This window comes from Cervus canadensis, chromosome 14 (genome assembly GCF_019320065.1).
Source record: "Cervus canadensis isolate Bull #8, Minnesota chromosome 14, ASM1932006v1, whole genome shotgun sequence".
In the NCBI taxonomy this organism is placed as follows: domain Eukaryota; kingdom Metazoa; phylum Chordata; class Mammalia; order Artiodactyla; family Cervidae; genus Cervus; species Cervus canadensis.
The window spans coordinates 42,884,745-42,908,317 of NC_057399.1; the positions used below are offsets into that span (position 1 = coordinate 42,884,745).

The 23,573-nt window shown below is 37.9% G+C and overlaps 1 protein-coding gene across 1 annotated transcript in view; it reads left to right on the forward strand.

Annotated features, from left to right (window-relative positions):
* CCDC171 (coiled-coil domain containing 171) overlaps positions 1 to 23,573 on the forward strand; it is a 322,272-nt gene that overhangs the window by 204,605 nt on the left and 94,094 nt on the right. The window contains 1 exon segment of the mRNA XM_043486967.1: positions 19,720 to 19,851. Within this exon segment, the coding sequence (XP_043342902.1) occupies positions 19,720 to 19,851 (132 nt within the window).

The window sequence follows — 23,573 nt, forward strand, 5'->3', positions numbered from 1 at the left end:
TACCTTTTTTCTAGATTCCATATATGTGCGTTAGAATATGATATTTATCTTTCTCTTTCTGACTCACTTCACTCTGTGTAATAGATTTTCGGTTCATCCACCTCATCAGAACTGATTCAAAAGTGTTCCTTTTTATGGCTGAGTAATATTCCATTGAGTATATGTACCAAGACTTCTTTATCCATTCATCTGTCAGTGGACATCTAGGTTGCTTCCATGTTCTAGCTATTGTAAATAGTGCTGTAGTGAACAGTGGGATACATGTGTCTTTTTCAGTTTTGGTTTCCTCAGGTTATATGCCTAGGAGTGGGATTGTTGAGTCATATGGTGGTTCTATTCCTAGTTTTTTCATTCCCACCAAGAGTGCGAGAGCGTTTCCTTTTCTCTACATCCTCTCCAGCATTTATTGTTTGTAGACTTTTTGATGATGGCCATTCTGACCGGTGTGAGGTGATATCTCCTTGTGGTTTTGATTTGCATTTCTCTAATAATGAGCAATGTTGAGCATCTTTTCATGTGTTTGTTAGCCATCTGTATGTCTTCTTTGGAGAAATGGCAGTTTGGGTCTTTTTCCCACTTTTTGATTGGGTTGTTTGTTTTTCTGGCATTGATTTGTATGAGCTGCTTGTATATTTTGGAAATTAATCCTTTGTCAGTTGTTTTACTTGCTATTATTTTCTCCCATTCTGAGAGTTGTCTTTTCACCTTGCTTATAGTTTCCTTTGCTGTGTGGAAGCTTTTAAGTTTAATCAGGTCCCACTTGTTTACTTTTGTTTTTATTTCCACTACTCTTCGTGGTGAGTCATAGAGGATCTTGCTTTGACTTATGTCATTGAGTGTTCTGCCTATGTTTTCCTCTAAGAGTTTTATAGTTTCTGGTCTTATATTTAGCTCTTTCATTCATTTTGAGTTTGTCTTTGTGTATGGTGTTAGGAAGTGTTCTAATTTCATTCTTTTACATGTTGCTGTCCAATTTTCCCAGCACCATTTACTGAAGAGGCTGTCTTTGCCCCATTGTATATTCTTGTCTCCTTTGTCAAAAATAAGTTAGCCATAGGTGCATGGGTTTATTTCTGGGCTTTCTATCTTGTTCCCTTGGTCTGTATTTCTGTTTTTTTTGTGCCAGTACCATACTGTCTTTATGACTGTAGCTTTGTGGTATAATCTGAAGTCTGGAAGCTTGATTCCTCCAGCTCCATTCCTCTTTCTCAAGACTGCTTTGGCTATTTGGGGGTCTTTTGTGTTTCCATATGAATTGTGAAATTTTTTGTTCTAGTTCTGTGAAAGTAGCCATTGGTAATTTGATATGGATCACATTGAATCTGTAGATTGCATTTGGTAGTATAGTCATTTTCACAATATTGATTCTTCCTACCCAGGATAATGGAATATCTGTCCATCTGTTCATGTCATCTTTTATTTCTTTCATTAATGTCTTATAATTTTCTGTGTACAGTTCTTTTGTCTCCTTAGGTAAGTTTATTCCTAGATATTTAATTATTTTTGTTGCAATGGTGAATGGGATTGATTCCTTAATTTCTCTGGTTTTTCATTGTTAGTATACAGAAATGCAAGTGATTTCTGTGTATTGATTTTGTTTCCTGCAACTTTGCTAAATTCACTGATTAGCTCTAGTAATTTTCTGATACTATCTTTAGGGTTTTCTATGTACAGTATCATGTCATCTGCAGACAGTGAGAGCTTTACTTCTTTTCTGATCTGGGTTCTTTTTATTTCTTTTTCTTCTCTGCTTCCTGTAGCTAGGACTTCAGAACTGTGTTGAATAGTAGTGGTAAAAGTGGACACTCTTGTCTTGTTCCTGATCTTAGGGGGAATGCTTTCAGTTTTTCACCATTGAGAATAATGTTTGCTGTAGGCTTATCATTTATGGCCTTAAACATGTTGAGGTAGGTTCCTTCTATGCCCATTTTTTGAAGAGTTTTAATCATAAATGGGTGGCGAATTTTGTCAAAGGCTTTTTCTGCATCTATTGAGATTATCATATGGTTTTTATCTTTCAGTTTGTTAATATGGTGTATCACATTGATTGATTTCCATATATTGAAGAATCCTTGCATTTCTGGAATAAACCCAACTTGATCATGGTGTATGTGCTTTTCGATGTGTTGCTGAATCCTGTTTGCTAAAATTTTGTTGAGGATTTTTGCATGTATGTTCATCAGTGATATTGGTCTATAGTTTTCTTTTTTTGTGTTGTCTTTGTCTGGTTTTGGTAACAGGGTGATGGTCGCCTCATAGAATGAGTGGGAGTGTTCCTTCCCCTGCGGTGTTTTGAAAGAGTTTTAAAAGGATAGGCTTTAGCTCTTCTCTAAATATTTGATAGAATTCTCCTGTGAAGCCATCTGGTCCTGGGCTTTTGTTTTTTGGGAGATTTTTGATGACAGCTTCAATCTCAGTGCTTGTAATTGGGTTGTTCATAATTTCTATTTCTTCCTGGCTCAGTCTCGGAAGACTGAACTTATCTAAGAATCTGTCCATTTCTTCCAGGTTATCCATTTTATTGTCATGTAGTTGTTCATAATAGTCTCTTATAATCCTTTGTATTTCTGCATTGTCTGTTGTAACCTCTCCTTCTTCATTTCGAATTTTGTTGATTTGATTCGTCTCTCTTTTGTTCTTGATGAGTCTGGCTAAAGGCTTGTCAATTTTGTTTATCTTCTCAAAGAACTGGCTTTTAGTTTTATTAATCTTTACTATTTCTTTCATTTCTTTTTCATTTATTTCTGCTCGGATCTTTATGATTTCTTTCTTTCTACTAATTTTGAGGTTTTTTTTTGGTTCTTCTTTTTCAGTTGTTTTAGGTGTAAAGTTAGGTTGTCAATTCGATGTTTTTCTTGTTTCTTGAGATAGGATTGTTTTGCTACAAACTTCCCTCTTCAAACTGCTTTTGCTGCATCCCAAAGGTTTTGAGTTGTTGTGTTTTCATTGTCATTTGCTTCTAGAAATGTTTTTATTTCCCTTTTAATTTCTTTAGTAACCTGTTGGTTATTTAGAATTGTGTTGTTTAATCTCCATGTATTTGTGTTTCTTACAGTTTTTTTCCTTGCAACTGATGTCTAGTTTCATAGTGTGGTCAGAGAAGATGCTTGATACGATTTAGTTTTCTTAAATTTACTGAGGTTTGATTTGTGACCCAAGATGTGGTCTATCCTGGAGAATGTTCCATATGCACTTGAGAAGAAGGTGTATTCTTCTGCATTTGGATGGAATGTCCTGAAGATATCAATGAGATCCATCTCATCTAATGTATCATTTAAAACTTGTGTTTCCTTATTAATTTTCTGTTTTGATGATCTGTCCGCTGGAATGAGTGCAGTGTTAAAGTCTCCTACTGTTATTGTGTTACTGTCAATTTCTGCTTTTATGTCTGTTAGTGTTTGTCTTATGTATTGAGGTACTCCTATGTTGGGTGCATAGATATTTACAATTGTTATGTCTTCCTCTTGGATTGATCCCTTGATCATTATGTAGTGTCCTTCCTTGTCTCTTGTAATCTTCTTTATTTTAAGGTCTATTTTGTCTGATATAAGGATTGCTACTCCAGCTTTCTTTTTTTTCCCATTTGCATGGAATATATTTTTCTGTCCTCTCAGTCTATATGTGTCCTTATGTCTGAAGTGGGTTTCTTGTAGACAGCACATGTATGGGTCTTGTTTTTGTATCCATTCAGCCAGTCTGTGTCTTTTGGTTGGAGCATTTAATCCATTTACATTTAAAGTAGTTACTGATAACAGATATTCCTATTGCCATTTTGTTAATTGTTTGATGTTGATTTTGTAGATCTCTTGTGTTTCTGGACTGTATCCATTTAACATTTGTTGTAAAGCTGGTTTGGTGGTACTGAATTCTCTTTAACTTTTGCTTGTCTGAAAAGCTTTCTATTTCTCCATCAGTTTTGAATGAGATCCTTGCTGGGTACAGTAGTCTTGGTTGTAGATTTTTCCCTTTCAGTACTTTAAATATATCCTGCCATTCCCCTCTGGCCTGCAGAGTTTCTGCGGAAAGATCAGCTGTTAAGCATATGGCATTTCCCTTGTATGTTACTTGTTGCTTCTCCCTTGCTGCTTTTCATATTCTTTATTTGTGTTTAGTCTTTGTTAGCTTGATTAGTATGTGTCTTTGTGTGTTTTTCCTTGGGTTTATCCTGTGTGGGACTCTTTGTGCCTTTTGGACTTGATTGACTATTTCCTTTTCCATGTTGGGGAAATTTTCAACTATAATCTCTTCAAAAATTTTCTCATACCCTTTCTTTTTCCTTTTCTTCTGGGACCCCTATAATTCGAATGCTGGTGCATTTGATATTGTCCCAGAAGGCTCTGAGACTGTCCTCAGTACTTTTCATTCTTTTTACTTTATTCTGCTCTTCAAAAGTTATTTCTACCATTTTAGACTTCCCTGCTGGCTCAGATGGTAAAGCATCTGCCTACAATGTGGGAGACCCAGGTTTGATCCCTGGGTTGGGAAGATCCTCTGGAGAAGGAAATGGAAACCCACTCCAGTACTCTTGCCTGGAAAATCCCATGGATGGAGGAGCATGGTAGTCTACAGTCCATGGGGTTCAAAGAGTCGGACATGACTGATTTCACTTTCACTTTCTTTCCACCATTTTATCTTCCAGCTTACTGATTCATTCTTCTGCTTCAGATATTCTGCTATTGATTTCTTCAAGAGTATTTTTAATTTCAGTAATTGTGTTGTTTTTCTCTGTATGTTTATTCTTTTTTTTTGTCTAGGTCTTTGTTAAGTGATTCTTGCATTTTCTCCATTTTGTTTTCAAGGTTTTTGATCATCTTTGCTGTCATTATTCTGAATTCTTTTTCAGGTGGTTTGCCTATTTCCTCTTCATTTATTTGGAATTCTGTATTTCTAGTTTGTTCCTTCATTAGTGTTGTATTTCTCTGTCTTTTCATTATTTTTTTTTAAGTTATTGTGTTTGAGGTCTGCTTTTCCCAGGGTTCAAGGTTGAATTCTTTCTTCCTTTTGATTTCTGCCCTCCTAAGGAGCAGCAGCTGCACTTTGCTAGAGCAGCTATAAGGAGATACCCCACGTCCAAGGTAAGAGAAACCCAAGTAAGACGGTAGGTGTTACGAGAGGGCATCAAAGTGCAGGCACACTGAAACCATAATCACAGAAAACTAGCCAATCTGATCACAGGACCACAGTCTTTTCTAACTCAATGAAACCAAGCCATGCTGTGTGGGGCCACCCAAGACAGATGGGTCATGGTGGAGAGGGCTGACAGAATGTGGTCCACTGGAGAAGGGAATGGCACACCACTTCAGTATTCTTGCCTTGAGAACCCCATGAACAGCATGAAAAGGGAAAATGATAGGACACTGAAAGATGAACTCCCCAGGTTGGTAAGTGCCCAATATGCTACTGGAGATCAGTGGAGAAATAACTCCCGAAAGAATGAAGGGATGGAGCCAAAGCAAAAACAATACCCAGTTGTGGATGTGACTGGTGATAGAAGCAAGGTCCAATGCTGTAAAGAGCAATATTGCATAGGAAACTGGAATGTTAGGTCCATGTATCAAGGCAAATTGGAAGTGGTCAAACAGGAGATGGCAAGAGTGAATGTCAACATTCTAGGAATCAGCGAACTAAAATGGACAGGAATGGGTGAATTTAACTCAGATGACCATTATATCTACTACTGTGGGTAGGAATACCTTAGAAGAAATGGAGTAGCCATGATGGTCAACAAAAGAGTCCAAAATGCAGTACTTGGATGCAATCTCAAAAATGACAGAATGATCTCTCTTCATTTCCAAGGCAAACCATTCAGTATAACGATAATCCAAGCCTATGCCACAATCAATAATGCTGAAGAAGCTGAAGTTGAACGGTTCTATGAAGACCTGCAAGACTTTTTAGAACTAACCCCCCAAAAAGATGTTCTTTTCATTATAGGGGACTGGAATGCAAAAGTAGGAAGTCAAGAAACACCTGGAGTAACAGGCAAATTTGGCCTTGGAGCACGGAATGAAGCAGGGCAAAGGCTAATAGAGTTTTGCCAAGAAAACGCACTGGTCATAGCAAATACCCTCTTACAACAGCACAAGAGAAGACTCTACACATGGACATCACCAGATGGTCAACACTGAAATCAGATTGATTATATTCTTTGCAGCCAAAGATGGAGACGCTCTATACAGTCAGCAAAAACAAGACCAGGAGCTGACTGTGGCTCAGATCATGAAGTCTTTATTGCCAAATTCAGACTTAAAGTGAAGAAAGTAGGGAAAACCACTAGACCATTCAGGTATGACCTAAATCAAATCCCTTATAACTATACAGTGGAAGTGAGAAATAGATTTAAGGGACTAGATCTGATAGACAGCCTGATGAACTATGGACGGAAGTTCGTGACATTGTACAGGAGACAGGGATCAAGACCATCCCCATGGAAAAGAAACGCAAAAAGGCAAAATGGTTGTCTGAGGAGGCCTTACAAATAGCTGTGAAAAGAAGAGAAGCAAAAAGCAAAAGAGGAAAGGAAAGATATACCCATTTGAATGCAGAGTTCCAAAGAATAGCCAGGAGAGATAAGAAAGCCTTCCTCAGCGATCAATGCAAAGAAATAGAGGAAAACAACAGAATGGGAAAGACTAGAGATCTCTTCAAGAAAATTAGAGATACCAAGGGAACATTTCACCAAAGATGGGCTCGATAAAGGATAGAAATGGTATGGACCTAACAGAAGCAGAAGATATTAAGAAGAGGTGGCAAGAATACACAGAAGAAAAGATCTTCACGACCCAGATAATCACAATGGTGTGATCACTTACCTAGAGCCAGACATCCTGGAATGTGAAGTCAAGTGGGCCTTAGAAAGCATCACTACGAACAAAGCTAGTGGAGGTGATGGAATTCCAGTTGAGCTATTTCAAATCCTGAAAGATGATGCTGTGAAAGTACTGTACTCAATATGCCAGCAAATTTGGAAAACTCAGCAGTGGCCACAGGACTGGTAAAGGTCAGTTTTCATTCCAACCCCAAAGAAAGGCAATGCCAAAGAATGCTCCAACTACTGCACAATTGCACTCATCTCACACACTAGTAAAGTAATGCTCAAAATTCTCCAAGCCAGGCTTCAGCAATATGTGAACCGTGAACTTCCAGATGTTCAGGCTGGTTTTAGGAAAGGCAGAGGAACCAGAGATCAAATTGCCAACATCTGTTGGATCATCAAAAAAGCAAGAGAGTTTCAGAAAACATCTATTTCTGCTTTATTGACTATGCCAAAGCCTTTGACTGTGTGGATCACAATAACCTGTGGAAACTTCTGAAAGAGATGGGAATACCAGACCACCTGACCTGCCTCTTGAGAAACCTTTATGCAGGTCAAGAAGCAACAGTTAGAACTGGACATGGAACAACAGACTGGTTCCAAATAGGAAAAGGAGTAGTACATCAAGGCTGTATAATGTCACCCTGCTTATTTAACTTATATGCAGAGTACATCATGAGAAACGCTGGGCTGGAGGAAGCACAAGCTGGAATCAAGATTGCCAGGAGAAATATCAATCACCTCAGATATGCAGATGACACCACCCTTATGGCAGAAAATGAAGAAGAACTAAAAAGCCTCTTGATGAAAATGAAAGAGGAGAGTGAAAAAGTTGGCTTAAAGCTCAACCTTCAGAAAACTAAGATCATGGCATCTGGTTCCATCACTTCATGGGAAATAGATGGGGAAACAGTGGAAGCAGTGTCAGACTTTATTTTTTTGGGCTCCAAAATCACTGCAGATGGTGACTGCAGCCATGAAATTAAAAGACGCTTACTCCTTGGAAGGAAAGTTATGACCAACCTAGACAGCATATTAAAAAGCAGAGACATTACTTTGCCAACAAAAGTTCATCTAGTTAAGGCTATGGTTTTTCCAGTGGTCATGAATGGATGTGAGAGTTGGACTGTGAAGAAAGCTGAGTGCCGAAAACTTAATGCTTTTGAACTGTAGTGTTGGAGAAGACTCTTGAGAGTCCCTTGGACTACAAGGAGATCCAACCAGTCCATCCTGAAGGAGATCAGTCCTGGGTGTTCCTTGGAAGGACTGATGCTGAAGCTGAAACTCCAATACTTTGGCCACTTCATGCAAAGAGTTGAGTCATTGGAAAAGACCCTGATGCTGGGAGGGATTGGGGGCAGGAGGAGAAGGGAACGACAGAAGATGAGATGGTTGGGTGGCATCACCGACTTGATGGACATGAGTTTGAGTAAACTCTGGGAGTTTGTGATGGACACGGAGGCCTGGCGTGCTGTGATTCACGGGGTCACAAAGAGTCGGACATGACTGAGCGACTGAACTGAACTGAACTGAAGGTTGGTCCAGTGGTTTGTGTAGGCTTCATATAGGGTGATATTTGGAGTGAATTTTTTGTTTGTTTGTTTTTCCTCTGGTGGGCAATGCTGAGTGAGGTGGTAGTCCTGTCTGCTGCTGATTGACTTTGTATTTCTGTTTGTTTGTTGTTTAGATGAGTAGCATAGGGTGCTACTGGTGGTTACGTGGTTAGGTCTTATATTCTAGTGGTTTTCTTTGTGTGAGTTCTCACTATTTGACACTCCCTAGGGTTAGTTCTCTGGTAGTCTGGGGTCTTGGAATCAGTGCTCCCACTCCAAAGGCTCAGGGCTTGATCTCTGGTCAGGAACAGAGTCCATAAGTGATTTGTTATGGTATTAAGTGAGATTAAAACAAACATCCAAAAACAAGAAACCAAAGATGAACCCAGACAAATGGCAGTTACAAACTCTGGCAAATAATAATTAAAAGAATGGAATATACACATATACATATATACCCATGAGCAAAGTCCAAACAGTCCAACAAAAATAAAGTACAGTAGATTGACCCGGTAAACGATGGAAACCAAAAATTATATCTACCTGAACAAAACTAACTGAAGCACAAACTGGAAAACAAAACTAAAGCAAGGTGCCAATTGGGGAATAAAGCAGTGAAAATAAAATTAACAAATATGTTGAGAGGAAAGGAAAGAAAGAAAAGAAAGAAAGAATAGATATACAAAGTTAAATAGAGGTAGATGAAGAAGGTTTATATACATTAAAGTTTAACTGCAAGGGGAGAAGAACAGTAGGAAAAGCAAACAAAGGAATAAATCTATAAAAAAAAATAGGTTTAAAAAACTAAAATTAAAAATGAGAAAAGAAAGAAAAAAAAACGGAAAACTCCCCAGAACTGCAAAAGCCCAATGTAGAGGCAGGGTTTATAGCAACAATATAAAATGTGACTGAGAGAAAAAAGAAAAAAAAAAAAAGAGCTCAAAAGTTAATTAAATTTCATAGTGCCATTAAAATCTACAGCTACAACAGAGGGGGATAAAAAGGAGAAAAAAGAAAAAAAAATCCAAAAGAATTTACAGAAGAAGTCAAAACACAAGAATAATAAATGTTTTTCTTGAGTCACTGCTGTCAGAGTCCTTTCCCTCGCTGGGAGTCACAGTCCACCTCACCTCCCTAGGATGCCCTCCAAAACTGTGCTGTTCTCTGGATCTGTTGTGAGGGCAGATCAAATTCTAGTCTGGTCCTATTCCTATATGTTCTTGCCTCCAATATCCACAGCTATCAGAACCAGTGCATTTTCTTTTTTGTGGGAGCTCTCAGTGTCCTTTTGTATATTCCACAGACACAGAGTCTGCCTAGTTGATCATGTGGATTTAATCTGCAGCTTGTAGAGCTGGTGGGAAGGTTTTGAGTCTTCTCCCTTAGTCACACTGCCCCTGGGTTTCAATTGTGGTTTAATTTCCACCTCTGCATGTGGGTCATCCACTGGGGTTTGCTCCTGTGACTGCCTTGGAGGGCTGGGGTTTGCCCCTGTGAGGGCCAGGTGTGGAGGTGGTGCAGCTGCTTGGCTCGCTGGGGTTCTAGCAGCACCAGGTACTCAGGGGAGTTGGCAGCTAGGGCAGCAAGAAATATAGTGCTCTAGAAGGGTATGGCAACCAGTATTGGCCAATATGCTCCAGTATTCTTGCCTGGAGAACCCGCCTCCCTGACAGAGAAGCCTGGTGGTCCATAGGGTTCCAATGAGTCAGACACTACTGAAGTGACCCTGTGCGCATAGATGCAAGACATTTTTTTGCCTGTGGCAGCTCTGCCCCAGTGAGAGTTGAGCGTGAAGGCGGCGCAGCTGCTTGGCTTACGGGGACCCTGGTGGCGCCAAGTGTGCAGGGACACAGACTGCCCCTGCCGCAGGAGTTGTGGCCCTTTCAGAGTCTTTCTTTGAGCTTCTTGTAGCTGGCAATCAAAAGGCCTCTTTGACTGGTGTTTCTCTGTAGCTCTGCCCGTTCAGGCCCTTAGAGGGCTCCCTTGCCTGGGATCTTTCTCTGTTGTTCCACGCGTCAGGCACATAGGGGGGCCCCCCTGTCTGGGGTCCTACTCTAGTTCAGTGCGTCAGGCATTTGATGGGCCAGCCTCTCTATTGTTCAGCTGCCAACGCTGCTGTGTGGGGGGAGAGGCTATGGTGATGGCTCCACCCCCTATACCTGACTCAGCAGGATCGCCTTGCTTCCATGGCTACCCAGCTTTTCTCCACAGCATTTCCCACCACAGTCTCCTCCTTCACCTCCCCTCGATCTGTCTCTCCACGGTCAACAGCAGCCCTCGCCCGCCCTGAGATTGCTCCACAATCCCTAAACTCCAGCTCCCAGCTGTTGCACCTTCCAGGGGATCTACATCTCTATATGTATGGCTGCGGCAAGGACTGTCTGATTCTCATTCCATTTAGGCTGCCACAGATCAGCTGTTTCCCTCTCAGCCTTAAATGTTTCTCCTCTGACTCAGACAGCTGCCCCGATGTGGGGATCGGACCCCTGCTTCAGTTTCCCTACCCACTGAGGGCAGGTCCAGTCCCATTAACACTCCTCTTTTTCCCCCTAGTTCCTTCATCCTACCGAGTTTTGTGTGGGTCTATATATTCTTTTCTGCTGGTCAGGTCCTCCTGCCTGCTCTCAGCTGGTGTTCTGCATGCACTTCTATGTCTGAAGGTGTATCCTGATGTATCCACGGAGAGAGATGTACTCCACATCCACCTATTCCTCCACCATCTTGTTCTCCCCCCCTACAAATGCTTTTTGAATGTATATTATGGGCCAGAAACTGTACTAGCCTTTGGGGAACAAACGGACACACACATAACAATCACAACAACATATGTATGTGTATATATCTCATTGTTTCTTTCTTCAAGGTAGAGACAGTATAATCCCAGTATACTATGGTAAATATGTACCCGTAAGATGCAGTTCCACATCCGTTTAGATAGTTACTCATCTATGAAGCATGCTTAGAAAACCCAAGGGTTGGCTGGAAATTTCTTAGAAGAAAATTAAAGCTTGGATGGGGCTTTGAAGTGTGAGGAAAGATGAGAAAGGCATTTCAGCAGAGAGAGTAGCATGTGCAGGTGCATGGAAGCATGAATGGCCAGATGGCCTCAGTGCAGCATTAAGTGCAAGGAGAGTGCAGAAGATGAGGTTGAATGAGACAGGTGGCAGCCAGGTAATGGAATAACTTTTTTTTTTTTTTTTTTGGTCATTTTTAAGACACTTCGATCTTTATTATGGAGCAGGGAGACTAAACTAAGGTTTAAGATAAGGAATGATGTGGTCAGATTTCCTTACTAAACTGGGGCTTTGGGAGGCACATTTGCAGACCATAAATAGTGAATAATGAAGTTGGTAATGAAATAATGAAGAACCTTGAGTTTGTAGGCTAGATGAGTACTGGTGAAGATTTGAGACTAGATAGTGATATTGAGTGGTGTCAGGAGAAAGGATATGAAGCTTATTTAGGAAAAATGGGACCGTGAAAGGCAAGGAAGGGTGGTTCCCAAGATGGGCAGTATGATTAACTAATGTTGGGAAAACAAAAAGAGGAACAGGCTTTTTTTTGCCCCCCACCCTTTTTTTGTTAGTGAAGAAAAGGGAGACAATGATGAATTTTGTTTTGGAAATACTGAGTTTAAGGTATTGTGGAGCGAGTGATCAGCAGGATATGAGAGTCTAGACCTCAGGGGAAAAGGCAGAGCTAAAGATAAAGGTTTGAGATTGATTAACATAATTCTTCTGGCAAATAAAGAAGGTGGTATAGCAATTGACAGGAGAAACAAGACATTATGGATAAATGGGAAGGCTAGGACATACATTTTGAGAGATTAATTATGCCACTGGAGTTTGAAGTCTTTGAGGGATGGAGTTCTGTCTCCTTAATTTTTATATGCTCAGCATCTATCATAGTGCTTGATACCCAGTAGGCACTTGATTAATGTTTGTTGAATGAGTCAAAGTTTTTTACCATTACCCAGTCTCTGAACACAGCTAAAACTGTCTCCAGATTCTAATGGAAGTCTTGCTGATATTGTCTTCATTTTTTATTTATTAATTATTTTTTAAAAAATTTTATTTTATTTAGTTTGACTGTGCTGGGTGTTAGTTGTGGCACAAGGGATCTAGTTCCCTGACCAAGGATGGAACCTGGGTTCCCTGCATTAGGAGCATAGAGTCTTAATTGCTGGACTACCAGGGAAGTCCCGTGTCTTCATTTTTTGATTGCTGAAAAATAGCATGTGTATTTACTTTGCATAATCAAGATCTAGAGGAGAAAGCCTCGATTCAATGATAAAAATGTCTCTAGGAAAGAGAGATACACTGGCAACAAATTTTATAGGTAGCAACTAATTTGATTCCTATGAAGTGGGAAGATGATAACTTTTATTTTTAGGAAAAATTTTAGAGTAGAATTGAGTCAAAGAGAATGTGACAGGTGAGGATTCTGAGTGGCCACATCTTTACATGTGATACTTACCTTAAAAATGTGAGTGAGAATATTTGGTAATACGTAGTTAATTTTGCTTTTTAATTTTCAGATCATTTATACGGAAGACAAAGACCACAGAATAATTTTTAATTAATAAAGCTGACAGTTAAAGTTGAAACATGATCATATGCCTGTCATAACCCAGTTTTAAGTGACTTATTAATGACTCTCTGAATGTCACCTGTGATACTTACGATGGTTGAGCCTATTTCCATTCTTGGTTTCTTGATCCTGATTCTGAAGATCAGCTGTGCAAGACATACAGGTGTTAGCACAGCTGGTTTGCTGATGACAACTCTGCCCAGATAGCTGTCTTGTGTGTCATCATTCATGTTGTTCAGTGTCATTCTGACCTAGCCAAGCTAAAAACGGTACTTCAGCTCAAGAGGGATTTAAAAACCTTGACAAACTAAAGATAAGATACCACAGAATGTCACGTCCACGTGCTTACCAATTTTTAGCTTAAACACATCTAAATAATTTCAGTGTGTATCTGTCTTTACCCTTTGGAATAATTTGCCCTAGGGAAGAAAATATCTCTGTGTGGAGAACTCGAACAATTCATAAATACATCTTTCTGTACTCGAGTATGCGTTTTCTGTTTGTTTAAATAGATCAAGGTCACAGTAATCTATCTGCAAGGAGCAGTCTATGGTATACAACCTACGCCACAGATTTATCATCCTGCCTAGTGCCTTTGTACGATGTCTGTGATTATATCATCCTATTTTCCAGGTTGATAATTTGATTTGAGGGTTCAGTTTTTCAGATCCTTAATTGGGATGTAGCCAGCTTGATAATTTAATTCAAGAGATCAGTTTTCTAGTTCCATAATTGGGATGGAACAATAATGTGTGGAGTGGTTGTGGTCGTGGTAGATTTTGCCCTTTTTTTTTTGGTGACAGCAGAGAGTTCTGGCTCTGCTCCGGAGTTGGAGGTTAAATTAAATAACCTGCAGCAAAAGCAGGCTGGTTTCTCACTTCCTTCTTTTCAAAGGAGGAGTTTCTGTGCTTGCTGCAGTGCCAATGGAGTGCCTGCTTCTGCTGCATAGGCCAGAGTCTCCGTCCCATAGGTGCGGAGCACAGCAGGAGCTGTTGCACATACCTTGGGACTTTGTAGTTTGGGGATCTTCCGAGTGTGATTATGGTCATTGTGTAAGGAAGATTGCTCAAAGGTACCTGTCTCTCAGTATGATAATTTTGTGTATGTGTTGAAGGGTCAGGGAGAAAATACATGAATGAATGAAAAATGTGCGCAGGTCCACTGAAACTACTGAGGAAAATCAGGGTGTTTTGATAACAATCTTCACTGCTGACCACAAAACTACTTTTATGACACATATTTTTGCTAAGCTTGCCAGACAAGGGACAAAGAGAAGGAAAAATAAAATAGTGTTTATTTTTAGGTAGGGAAATGGAAGGAGTAACAAGATCTTGAGCAATTTGCTCGTCTGTTAACTGTCATTGTAGATACTCAGAGGCACTGTTTTGTGTGGCTAGGAGCCCGGGACACAATTTCCTTATATTAGGGGTGGCAGTAACTCTTTCACAAGATGGATGGCAGAATGACGTGTGATAGTGTGCAGAGTACTTTGAAAAGTATGAAGTACTTTAGGAGCGCTAGTGGTATTGTTACTAATAAGAGTACTACCACACTCTATCCATTTCATGAACTAACTAGTTAAGGAAAAGGTAAGAGGGAAATATCCATTTAGTTATCACTGTCGAACTTGTGAATGTCATTTCTGCTGCGATGATGTGCTTTAATCCCTGCTTCTGTCACTAGACACATACCATGTTTTTTGGTTATCCTCTCTTTCCTACTACCTCATAGAATTTGTGAGTTTGAAATGACGTTCATATTTGATCACATGCTCACTGAGAACCTCTGTGTGTATAGGGTCTTTCTGTTGCTAGTGTTATTGTAGAGCATATGGTCCACACTGGTTAATTCCCTTCTCTCTCTCTTTGCAAATGATCTCCAGTATGCCTGTGCTACTTGTTTAACCAAATTTTCTGTAGTTTAGTTATTAGAGTGACCATCAGTTGTGCCAGGAAAGACCCAGGCAAGTTATCTATCAGACTATGTAAAACTTGAAAGAAGAAGCCAGAAAGTATCTGTGAGATGGCATCCTATATGTTAGTGGTATAAGGTTTACTCACTAGAAATTGTTCATAAATTCTCTGGTGAGATGTGGTCATTAAAATTTTTTTCATATTGGTGAAAAATGTAGTCTTTCTTGCTATATCTCTGAGGTAGGGGGATGGCCAACATTTTCTGTAGAGGGCCAGATAGTAAATATTTTAGGCTTTGTGGACCATATGGTTTCTGTCTCAACTATTCAACTCTGTCCTCTTAGCTGGAAAGCAGCCAAAGACAATAGCTAAGTGAGTGGGTGTGGCTGTGTTCCAATAAAACTTTATTTACAGTAACAGGCGGTGGTCTGGATTCGGTCCTTGGGCTGTAGCATGCCAACTGCACTCTGCTCTCTAGTGCATAAGCTGAAAAAGAATACGTAGGCTGCTCTGGTGTATAGGATGAAACATAGCATAAAGAGAAAAGGGAAAGGGATGAGGAATCAGCGGAAGTGAAAGGAAGTATAGAGGAGGAAGTAGGAAAAAGGAAGGTGGGGAATGGAGGCATAGTACAACGTGAACACAGGATGATAAGAGTGGAAGTTGTGGGAAATATTGTTGAGATCTGTGTATGATGGTAATCTCTCTGGTAAGGTTTATTTTGAAGTGTTGGAGGCCATAATGGATTGGAACAAATGAAATTTTAGGCAGGCCTGATTATCATTTACTTTTCCCAGGCATTCAAGATTCAGACATTGTATACATCTTCTTACACGTGTTCTCAAATGTATCTGAGTTTTTCATCAACAACCCTTACTGCTTTTTCCTGGGTATCCTATTGGTAAAAACACAACTAGTACCATATTTCATGAATTTTTTAAAATAGCTGGAACATGGGGTGCAAAAGTCTTTATAGTTGTGTGTGATAAAAGATGCAGTTTCTTATTTTGAGAATTGAATGTTTTTCTAAAAATGACTAGTTTAATTTTATAGTTGATGTATCTAGCAGAAATAGTTTTTTGTGTGTTAGTAGGAGTACAGAAAATTAGGAAAGATTGGCTTGTGAGAAAAGGCTAATCAGAGGAATAAAAACAGTGCAGTATAGATCTTAAGAATTACTTAAATCTGGAACTAAATTGTTACAATAAAATAAATATTTCTTAACAGTGTTTTGAACCTGTTAAGTTTCATTTATTTTTATTTGCCTCTGTTTCTCTTGTTTCTTATGGCATATCTATGAGAAATGTCTGCTTTCTGAAAGTATGTAATAAGAAAGGGAGAAAGTAAACTACATTTTCTAAAAATCAAAATTTTAGAATGGAGTAATATGGGTGTGCTTTCCTTTAGTCTTTGTGAAAATATAAAATTATGCAGTTTTTATAGGAAGTTATAAAAACATATACAATTTTGCAATTGAGATTTATACTGTGAAATTCTTTGAAAAAATTTATTTTATGTTAAAATGAAGTGTTAGTCGTTTTAAAGTAGAAAAATATTATATATATGTTACTCATATCTGTAAATAAACCAGAGTAAAAAGAATATAGAATCTAATTATAGGATGAATAATGATATACTGTAGCAGAATTAAAGGCTGGCTTTTGAAATTATGATTTCCAATTAATTTGAAATTTGAAATTATAATTTAATCCATAGACAGGTGATGATGGTTGTTCTAATCCCAGTTCACACTAAAATCTTTATTTTAAAAGGTGAACCTACTTTTCCTAGTAGGATGAGAAACAGTTTTATTGTTTTAATATTGTTACTTCAAAATTTTTTTTGACAGTAAAGAAATTTACTTTAAATTCTCATTTTTGAAAGGGACCATTTTGTTTCCAGTGGGCAGTATTTCCTAAAGAAATCCTGCTTCTGCCTTTTCTGCTCTTAGTCACTTTGTTCTCAGCCTGTGTATTCTGTTTTTCTCATGAACAAGTTTAGTGCAGGAAGGTGAGTCTTTTCACTTACTGTTCTGTGTTGAACTGTTTCCTCTTTGTTCTCATTCGCACACTGATATTCAGACTTGCCTTTTGCATTCTTGCTGAGCCAGTCCCTTCTCTCCTCCTCTAGTTTTGCTGTTCGCTGTCCTCGTTCCTTCCTGCTCTTTGCTGCACCATTAGATTTTCACTAGTCCTAGTGGCACTGTTTTGTATTCTTTCAACATGATGCATTCACTCCCTTTATCCATTAAAATAAAAGAATTCCTGGTCAATCCTTTATCAAGACTTAAAAAAAAACTTTTTCTTGAAATATTTGATGAACATTTTAGTTTGCCTATTTTCAAAGTTTTGATTTAATATAAAAGTGGGGAAAAAAACTCTTAAATTTTAGTAGGAATATTTGTGATGTTATTTCTGTTATATATCATGGGCACTGTCTCCTTGTGGCACCGCCAACATCCAACAGATAATTTATAATTAAATGAGAGTATTAACACTTGCGTGCTCTTCAAATAATGTTGTAATTGTGATGCCCATCATTAGGTTTAGCAAAACAACTGCATTTTGATTTTTTTCCCTGTCTCATACAAATACGAAGAATTACTTCGTTTGGCAAATTAAATAATGTTGTAGTGAAAATGTTAATTTGACAATAAATCACAGGTTTAAATGCCAGATGCCCCTGCTTAATGTTGTTCAGAAAGTTTATTTAGAGGATATACAATGTGGCTTACTGTTCTGTATGTCAGGCTTCACAGATGAAGTATGATGCCTGATATTAATCCGGTTAAAGGACCGCCAGTGCCCGGAGTGTGTTGTAGATTGTACCTACATTGCTCATAGGCGCCCCCCGCCCCCTGCACTCCCACCCTTTGCCCATATTAGCAATCTGCTTTTGTACTTTGACATCCAGGATTTCCCTAGTGAATTTTGTCACAGAAAAAAGAGAATCATCAATATCGCAGTTAAACTTGACTTTCAAAGCTAATAGTATCTCATTTGGGGGCTCAAATTTAATAAATTTTCTTTGATTCTGGGTGAGTTTTTAAACATCAAACAATGAATTGGCCAGGGTGCAGTAAAATATTTAGATCTATTGACTGTTGTTCAGAAGGGTAGAAGGCAAAACACTAGTGGTTTGATGTTGATAAATTCTCAGTACCTTAATCCACATTAATGTTTTCTTTTATCTGAGAGCAGATTGGTGACAAAAAAAAAAAAAAAAAAAAGAGCAAGAGAAGGTGTCCATGCATATAAAAAATAAAACCTAAAGCAAAGGCATTTGTAAAGTGTGATTTATTTTGTTAAGTGAGTTAAAAGTGTTCTCATTCTAACTGAAGACTGGAGAGTGTTTGTTACAGATAAATACACATTCTGAATTGGGACTCTGGTGTGAATATTGTACTCATGCTATTATACAAATTGCATTATAGTGTATGTTTCACAGCATACACTTTGACATGCAGTTATTGGCAGAAATTCTTCAGCTCAACTTACGAGGATAAGGATGTTTATAGCCTAGATTAGCACAAACTGTGAAAAATGACATTATGTGTTTGTGTATGTTTGCTGATTAAAGGAAACCTTATGTTGTATGATAGTTCATTCATAAAGTAAGAAATAATTCAAACAGTTTTACAAGCTACCCAAGTGAAATAGAAAAATGAAGGTGAGGGTTCCTATCATTTATTATTACCAAGTTATATATGAGGTTGCTAAGATAAAACTAGAGATATAAATACAAGTATTTGAACAATGATGATTCTCCCCATTCTTTACCTTTACTACCTTGTAAAGACTCATTTCATCCTGTGACTTCAAGCTAGTTGTATACTATTTATCAAAGACACAATGTCAAAGAGATAAAATTTTAAAACCTGTTCAGGCATAAGAAAAGTTAGGAAATATGCTTACATATGAAAACTCTTATCATTAAACTATGTGATTAAAGATGAGAGCCTGCTGATCTTTAAACTGCGGAATTTTTGAGGCTTTTACTAAATTTGGAAATTAAAAATTAAAATACCTGTTTCTGAGCATTTTCTTTTATTCAAATTATATAGTTAGTATTTCTCATTTGTCCAGAAGGTGGCAGTGTAATATCAACTGCATGTGATGCAGAAACTAGCTTGCGAATTGGTATTTCTCCCGTATCGTATCTGTGATGTGTTTGTATTGTTACCTTTCTGAATACTTCAAGTATAGTACAAATACTACTGATTTTATCCATTATCTTTTTTAGAAGTCGTGTGACCAAGTTGGTTTATATGTATTTAATCATTAAGATTCACATTTAATAAGAGTAAAGAGGGCAAACAAACCTCTTGCTAGTATATTTTTAAGTCTCCTTGTGTGTTGAGCATATTTGTTTTTATTCTAGAGTACATACTGAAGTTGTCTTGTCGAAGACTAGTGCCTAATAAGTATCTTGTTTAATATATACCCGTTTATACTGGTTAAATTAAATATGTTATTAAGAGAGTGAGAATAAGTAAGAGATTGCTGTTTATATTTGTTTCTTGTGGGTTTGTTTTTCCTTCTTTCCTTTTTCTTTTGAGGGTGGAATGGTGAAAAAATAATTCAAAACCTCTTGATCAGAAGAGCTTCAGCGACTCTTCTTCCCTCTGCTCATTTCAAGCAGGAGGATGCTTTTTCTTCTTAACATTCTCCCCCAGCACTCTGAATTAGAGATTTATTTGCAACGAAAAATCAATTAGTCCTAAATTTATTCATGGATTTCAGGTCTAGCGATCAATGCAAGTCCACTCAGTGGGCTCAAGGGGACCCAGTTCATCCCAGTTAATGTGTCTGAAGGGGAATTACCATTGATGCTATTTTTTTCCCTTTAGGTCAGAGATCAGATCTCGCTGTCACGGACTGCGGCAAGTAGGAATGACTTCACCCTGCAGCTACCCAGACTGCACCTGGAGACCTTTGCAATGGAGGGGCTCAAGGGCGGGCCAGAGGTTGTAGCGTGCCAGGTTAGAGTCTAAATAACATTGTTTGCTGCTGACACATGTAGAAAAATAAATTGCACTTACTGGGGAGAATGGAAGAAGCCTCAAAGTCCTGTGACTAACTTACAGGAGATGCAAATAATTTTTCCTCATTTTTCTTCTGTCTTGTAACACTATGTTTCACAAGTAATTGTATTTTTTTCTTTAGAGCCTAGAACTAGCCCCTTAAATAATCCAGAAAAGTATTTCTTACCGAGGAAAAAATGTATGTTTCATAGCTCAGTACAGTATTAAAAGAACATTCTTTCTGGGCAGCAGACAACAATAAGATACTAGGCTATTATCTCTTCAAGCTTGTCTGAATTTGTAACTCTAACTCTTTTAAAATAAATCACCTTAGATAAAATTATCAGGAGAGATATTTGACATTTTTCAATGTTAATTCCAAAATATATCCAATATTCTTAGGTGGTAATTTCAACAAATCTAGAACCTAGCTCTTCTTTGCATGAAGAGTATTTTATACTTCAGTGATTAGTTTTAATGAACATTGTAATTAATATGTGCCAAAGGAGTTATTTCATTTATAAAACTCAAAGCACCAAATCATAAAACCTTAAATAACTTTAAACTTAATAAAGATATTTATTTTCAAAAACATTTATTTTCAGAAGCTGCAGCTAGCCTTCTGTTCTAGATTACTGTTAGGTTATTGTGATCATTTTTTTTCCTTTAGGCTTAAAAATATTTTTGAATCAGCCAAAACAAAATTTAGTATATATTTTATTCTCTCTTTAATGTCCAATTTATTTATTGCAAAAATCTATCAAGGTTGTATAAATTATAGGGAGCCCGGTAATTCCAAAAGAGATTGTCCTTGTTCAATAAAACCCTAGAGTTTTCAGTGTATTTAAGAGAAATATCTCTTAAAACTCTGTCTCTGCTTCACATTTTGAGATTTAAGATGAACTTTTTCATTCTTCAGGTTTATGACCCTGTGAAATTGTAACGTTTCAGTCCAAGTAGAGCTATGTTAATTTTTTTCTACATGCTCCATACCCTAATTTAATGTTATTAATACTCAAATTAATACTCAACAAAGAAAAAATACTTGCTTCTTTCATTAGAATGTCCACATATTATAGTAAAATATATATAATTATACAGCAAAGCATAAGACACCTATTTTTAGTTATAGACTAGCATACTATGCTATTATTTATTTCAAGATCAATATGTACATTTAAAATTTGATTATATGTGAGTATAATATGATTTGATATTTTTCTAATGGTTGTAAAATAATCCTTTACTTGGTTATCTTAATTTGGAATCTCCCAGGGCTTAGTACTTGTCATAATTCACAAATAAATACTTCCCCCAAACTCTAGATTTTGATGATTTGGAAAGAGACTGATTCTTCGGAGTGCCCTTTTTAAGGTAAAACATGAACTTTCTAGAGTCCTGACATCTGTGAATAGCAAGAAGGAAATGTATAAGCTTGTATTTTAAACTACTATCTTTCCCAAGTTCTAATAAAAATAGTTATATGGGTTGCCATATACCTGAACACTTGAGTAAGTTTTATATTTCTGTGCTCTAATATGCATTGTAGTTTAGTAATATATGTTTTGGTTTCGTATGCAGAGAAGAGTACATGATTTGGGCCATAGTAGTTTTTCAGGCACACATGCATGCATGCACTTGCACCCAGACATGCAGTTAGTGATATGGAGTACTTTGAGGAGAAAGGCACTCTATTAGTTGAAGACCTTAATTATAATAATTATAACTGCCATTTTAGTGAGCACTTAGTATGTAGCTAGTATCATGCTTAGCTCTACAAATAATTGATCTCAATTACAATGGGCCTGTCAAGCAGACAGCATTATTTTCATTTCACAATTGACAAACAACAAATAGAGCAGGTAACTCTCCTCAGATCAACAGCAAGTAAATGGCAGGGCCTAGAGTCTGGGTTTAAGTCTAGGTATATTTGACTGCAAAGCCTGAACTGGTAAAATCTGACAGTAAAAATCAAGACATGGGTGTTAAATGGTAAGCGTAAAGCCTTTGAAATCTGTGGTGGAGTTTTTCTTCTGTTTATGAAGTATACATTATGCATTTGTGTATGAGGTAGGTCGTAGTTTATGGTGTATTGTAGACATATTCACAGATAAAAAATTTTGCTTCCATTTGATAGGCTATTCTACTTTTCACCTTTGCAGTATAGTATGTATATATATATGTATATGTATATACTTATACTAAGTATGCAACATATTTAGGAATTCACTATTTGTTTAACTTTGTAATCTGTGCCGGTGAGGTGGACTGTTCAAAGTGTGCCTCACCTTTGATTATGACGAGAAGAGGCCCACTATGCAGGATGTGGCTGTGTCTGAATTATTTGGCCAACATACGCAACTGTCATTTAGAGCAGTAGGAACTGATGTTTTCCTAGACAGCCACTGTGTGTTGTTTCCAAAGGGGCATGCTTTCTTACAGGTATAATCCTGGATGGAGGGAAGACCAGTGAGCACAACTGAAGGCTGAGAGGATGAGTGGATTACCTTATCTCTCTGAACCCAGAAGAGTGTGTGACTGATGCTGTCCTACAGGAGATAATTCAGTTTGGCTAGTCTCTGAGATGTGCTAGCTTTTAGCCTCAGTTTCCTTATCTGCAACAAAGTGTAATGCTAACAGTTTCTCAGGCTTGTACTGAGTTTGAATGAGGCAGTGCATGTAAAGTGGAGAGCACAGGGCCTAGCACAAAGGCAGCAGACAAGCAGGGTGGCTCTTGTTATTGCACACCTACATATTGCAGTATGAGGCACCTTGTAAAGATGACATAAGCAATAGTAGTATAGCTTGATTTTATTACTTTTGGGGTATGTGGATGTTTTTTTTGGATGTGTGTTTTGTTTTTTTAAGAAATGGTGGTGGTTTTTCAGTTACTAAATCATGTCCGATTCTTTGCATCCCCATGGACTGCAGCATGCCAGTCTTTCCTGTCCTTCACTGTCTTCTGGAATTTGCTCAAACTAATGTCCATTGAGTTGGTGAGGCCACCCAACGATTTCATCCTCTGTTGAACCCTTCTCCTCCTGCCCTCAATCTTTCCCAGTATCAAGTCTTTTCCAGTGTGTTGGCTCTTTGCATCAGGTGGCCAAAGTATTGGAACTTCAGCATCAGTCCTTCCAATGAATATTCAGGGTTGACTTCCTTTAGGATTGACTGGTTTGATCTCCTCGATGTCCAAGGGACTCTCAAGAATCTTCTCCAGCACCACTTAGGATCTTTTCTTTGTGTCTTTAATTCTTTCTTGTTTCTTCAAAGCTTTTAGTTTTGATCAAGATCAACTTTAGCTCTCTATTTACTTTTCCTTGTTACCTGATATTCCAGTGAGGCCAAGTTGCCAATGAACCCCTGTTAAGATCCTATGGCAAGTTTAGAACTATTATTCCTTGGCTTTTATCTCCTTAATAGCAGCATATTAGTCTACTAGGATACTGGACAAAGAATAGAACACCTAGATAAGACAAGTTAACTTTAGCTGAAAAACCCAGTGCAGTGTGAATGCAGAGGACTTTGTAAGAAAAGATATTCTGCCCGTAATTTATTAAGATAATACCTATTACTTATTGTCTTATACTTTGAATTCTGTTTTTTCAATGATTGTATGATACTTTTAATATTTGGAAAATATTAGCAGACATCCAGTAAGTGTCTGTGCCTCCATTCCC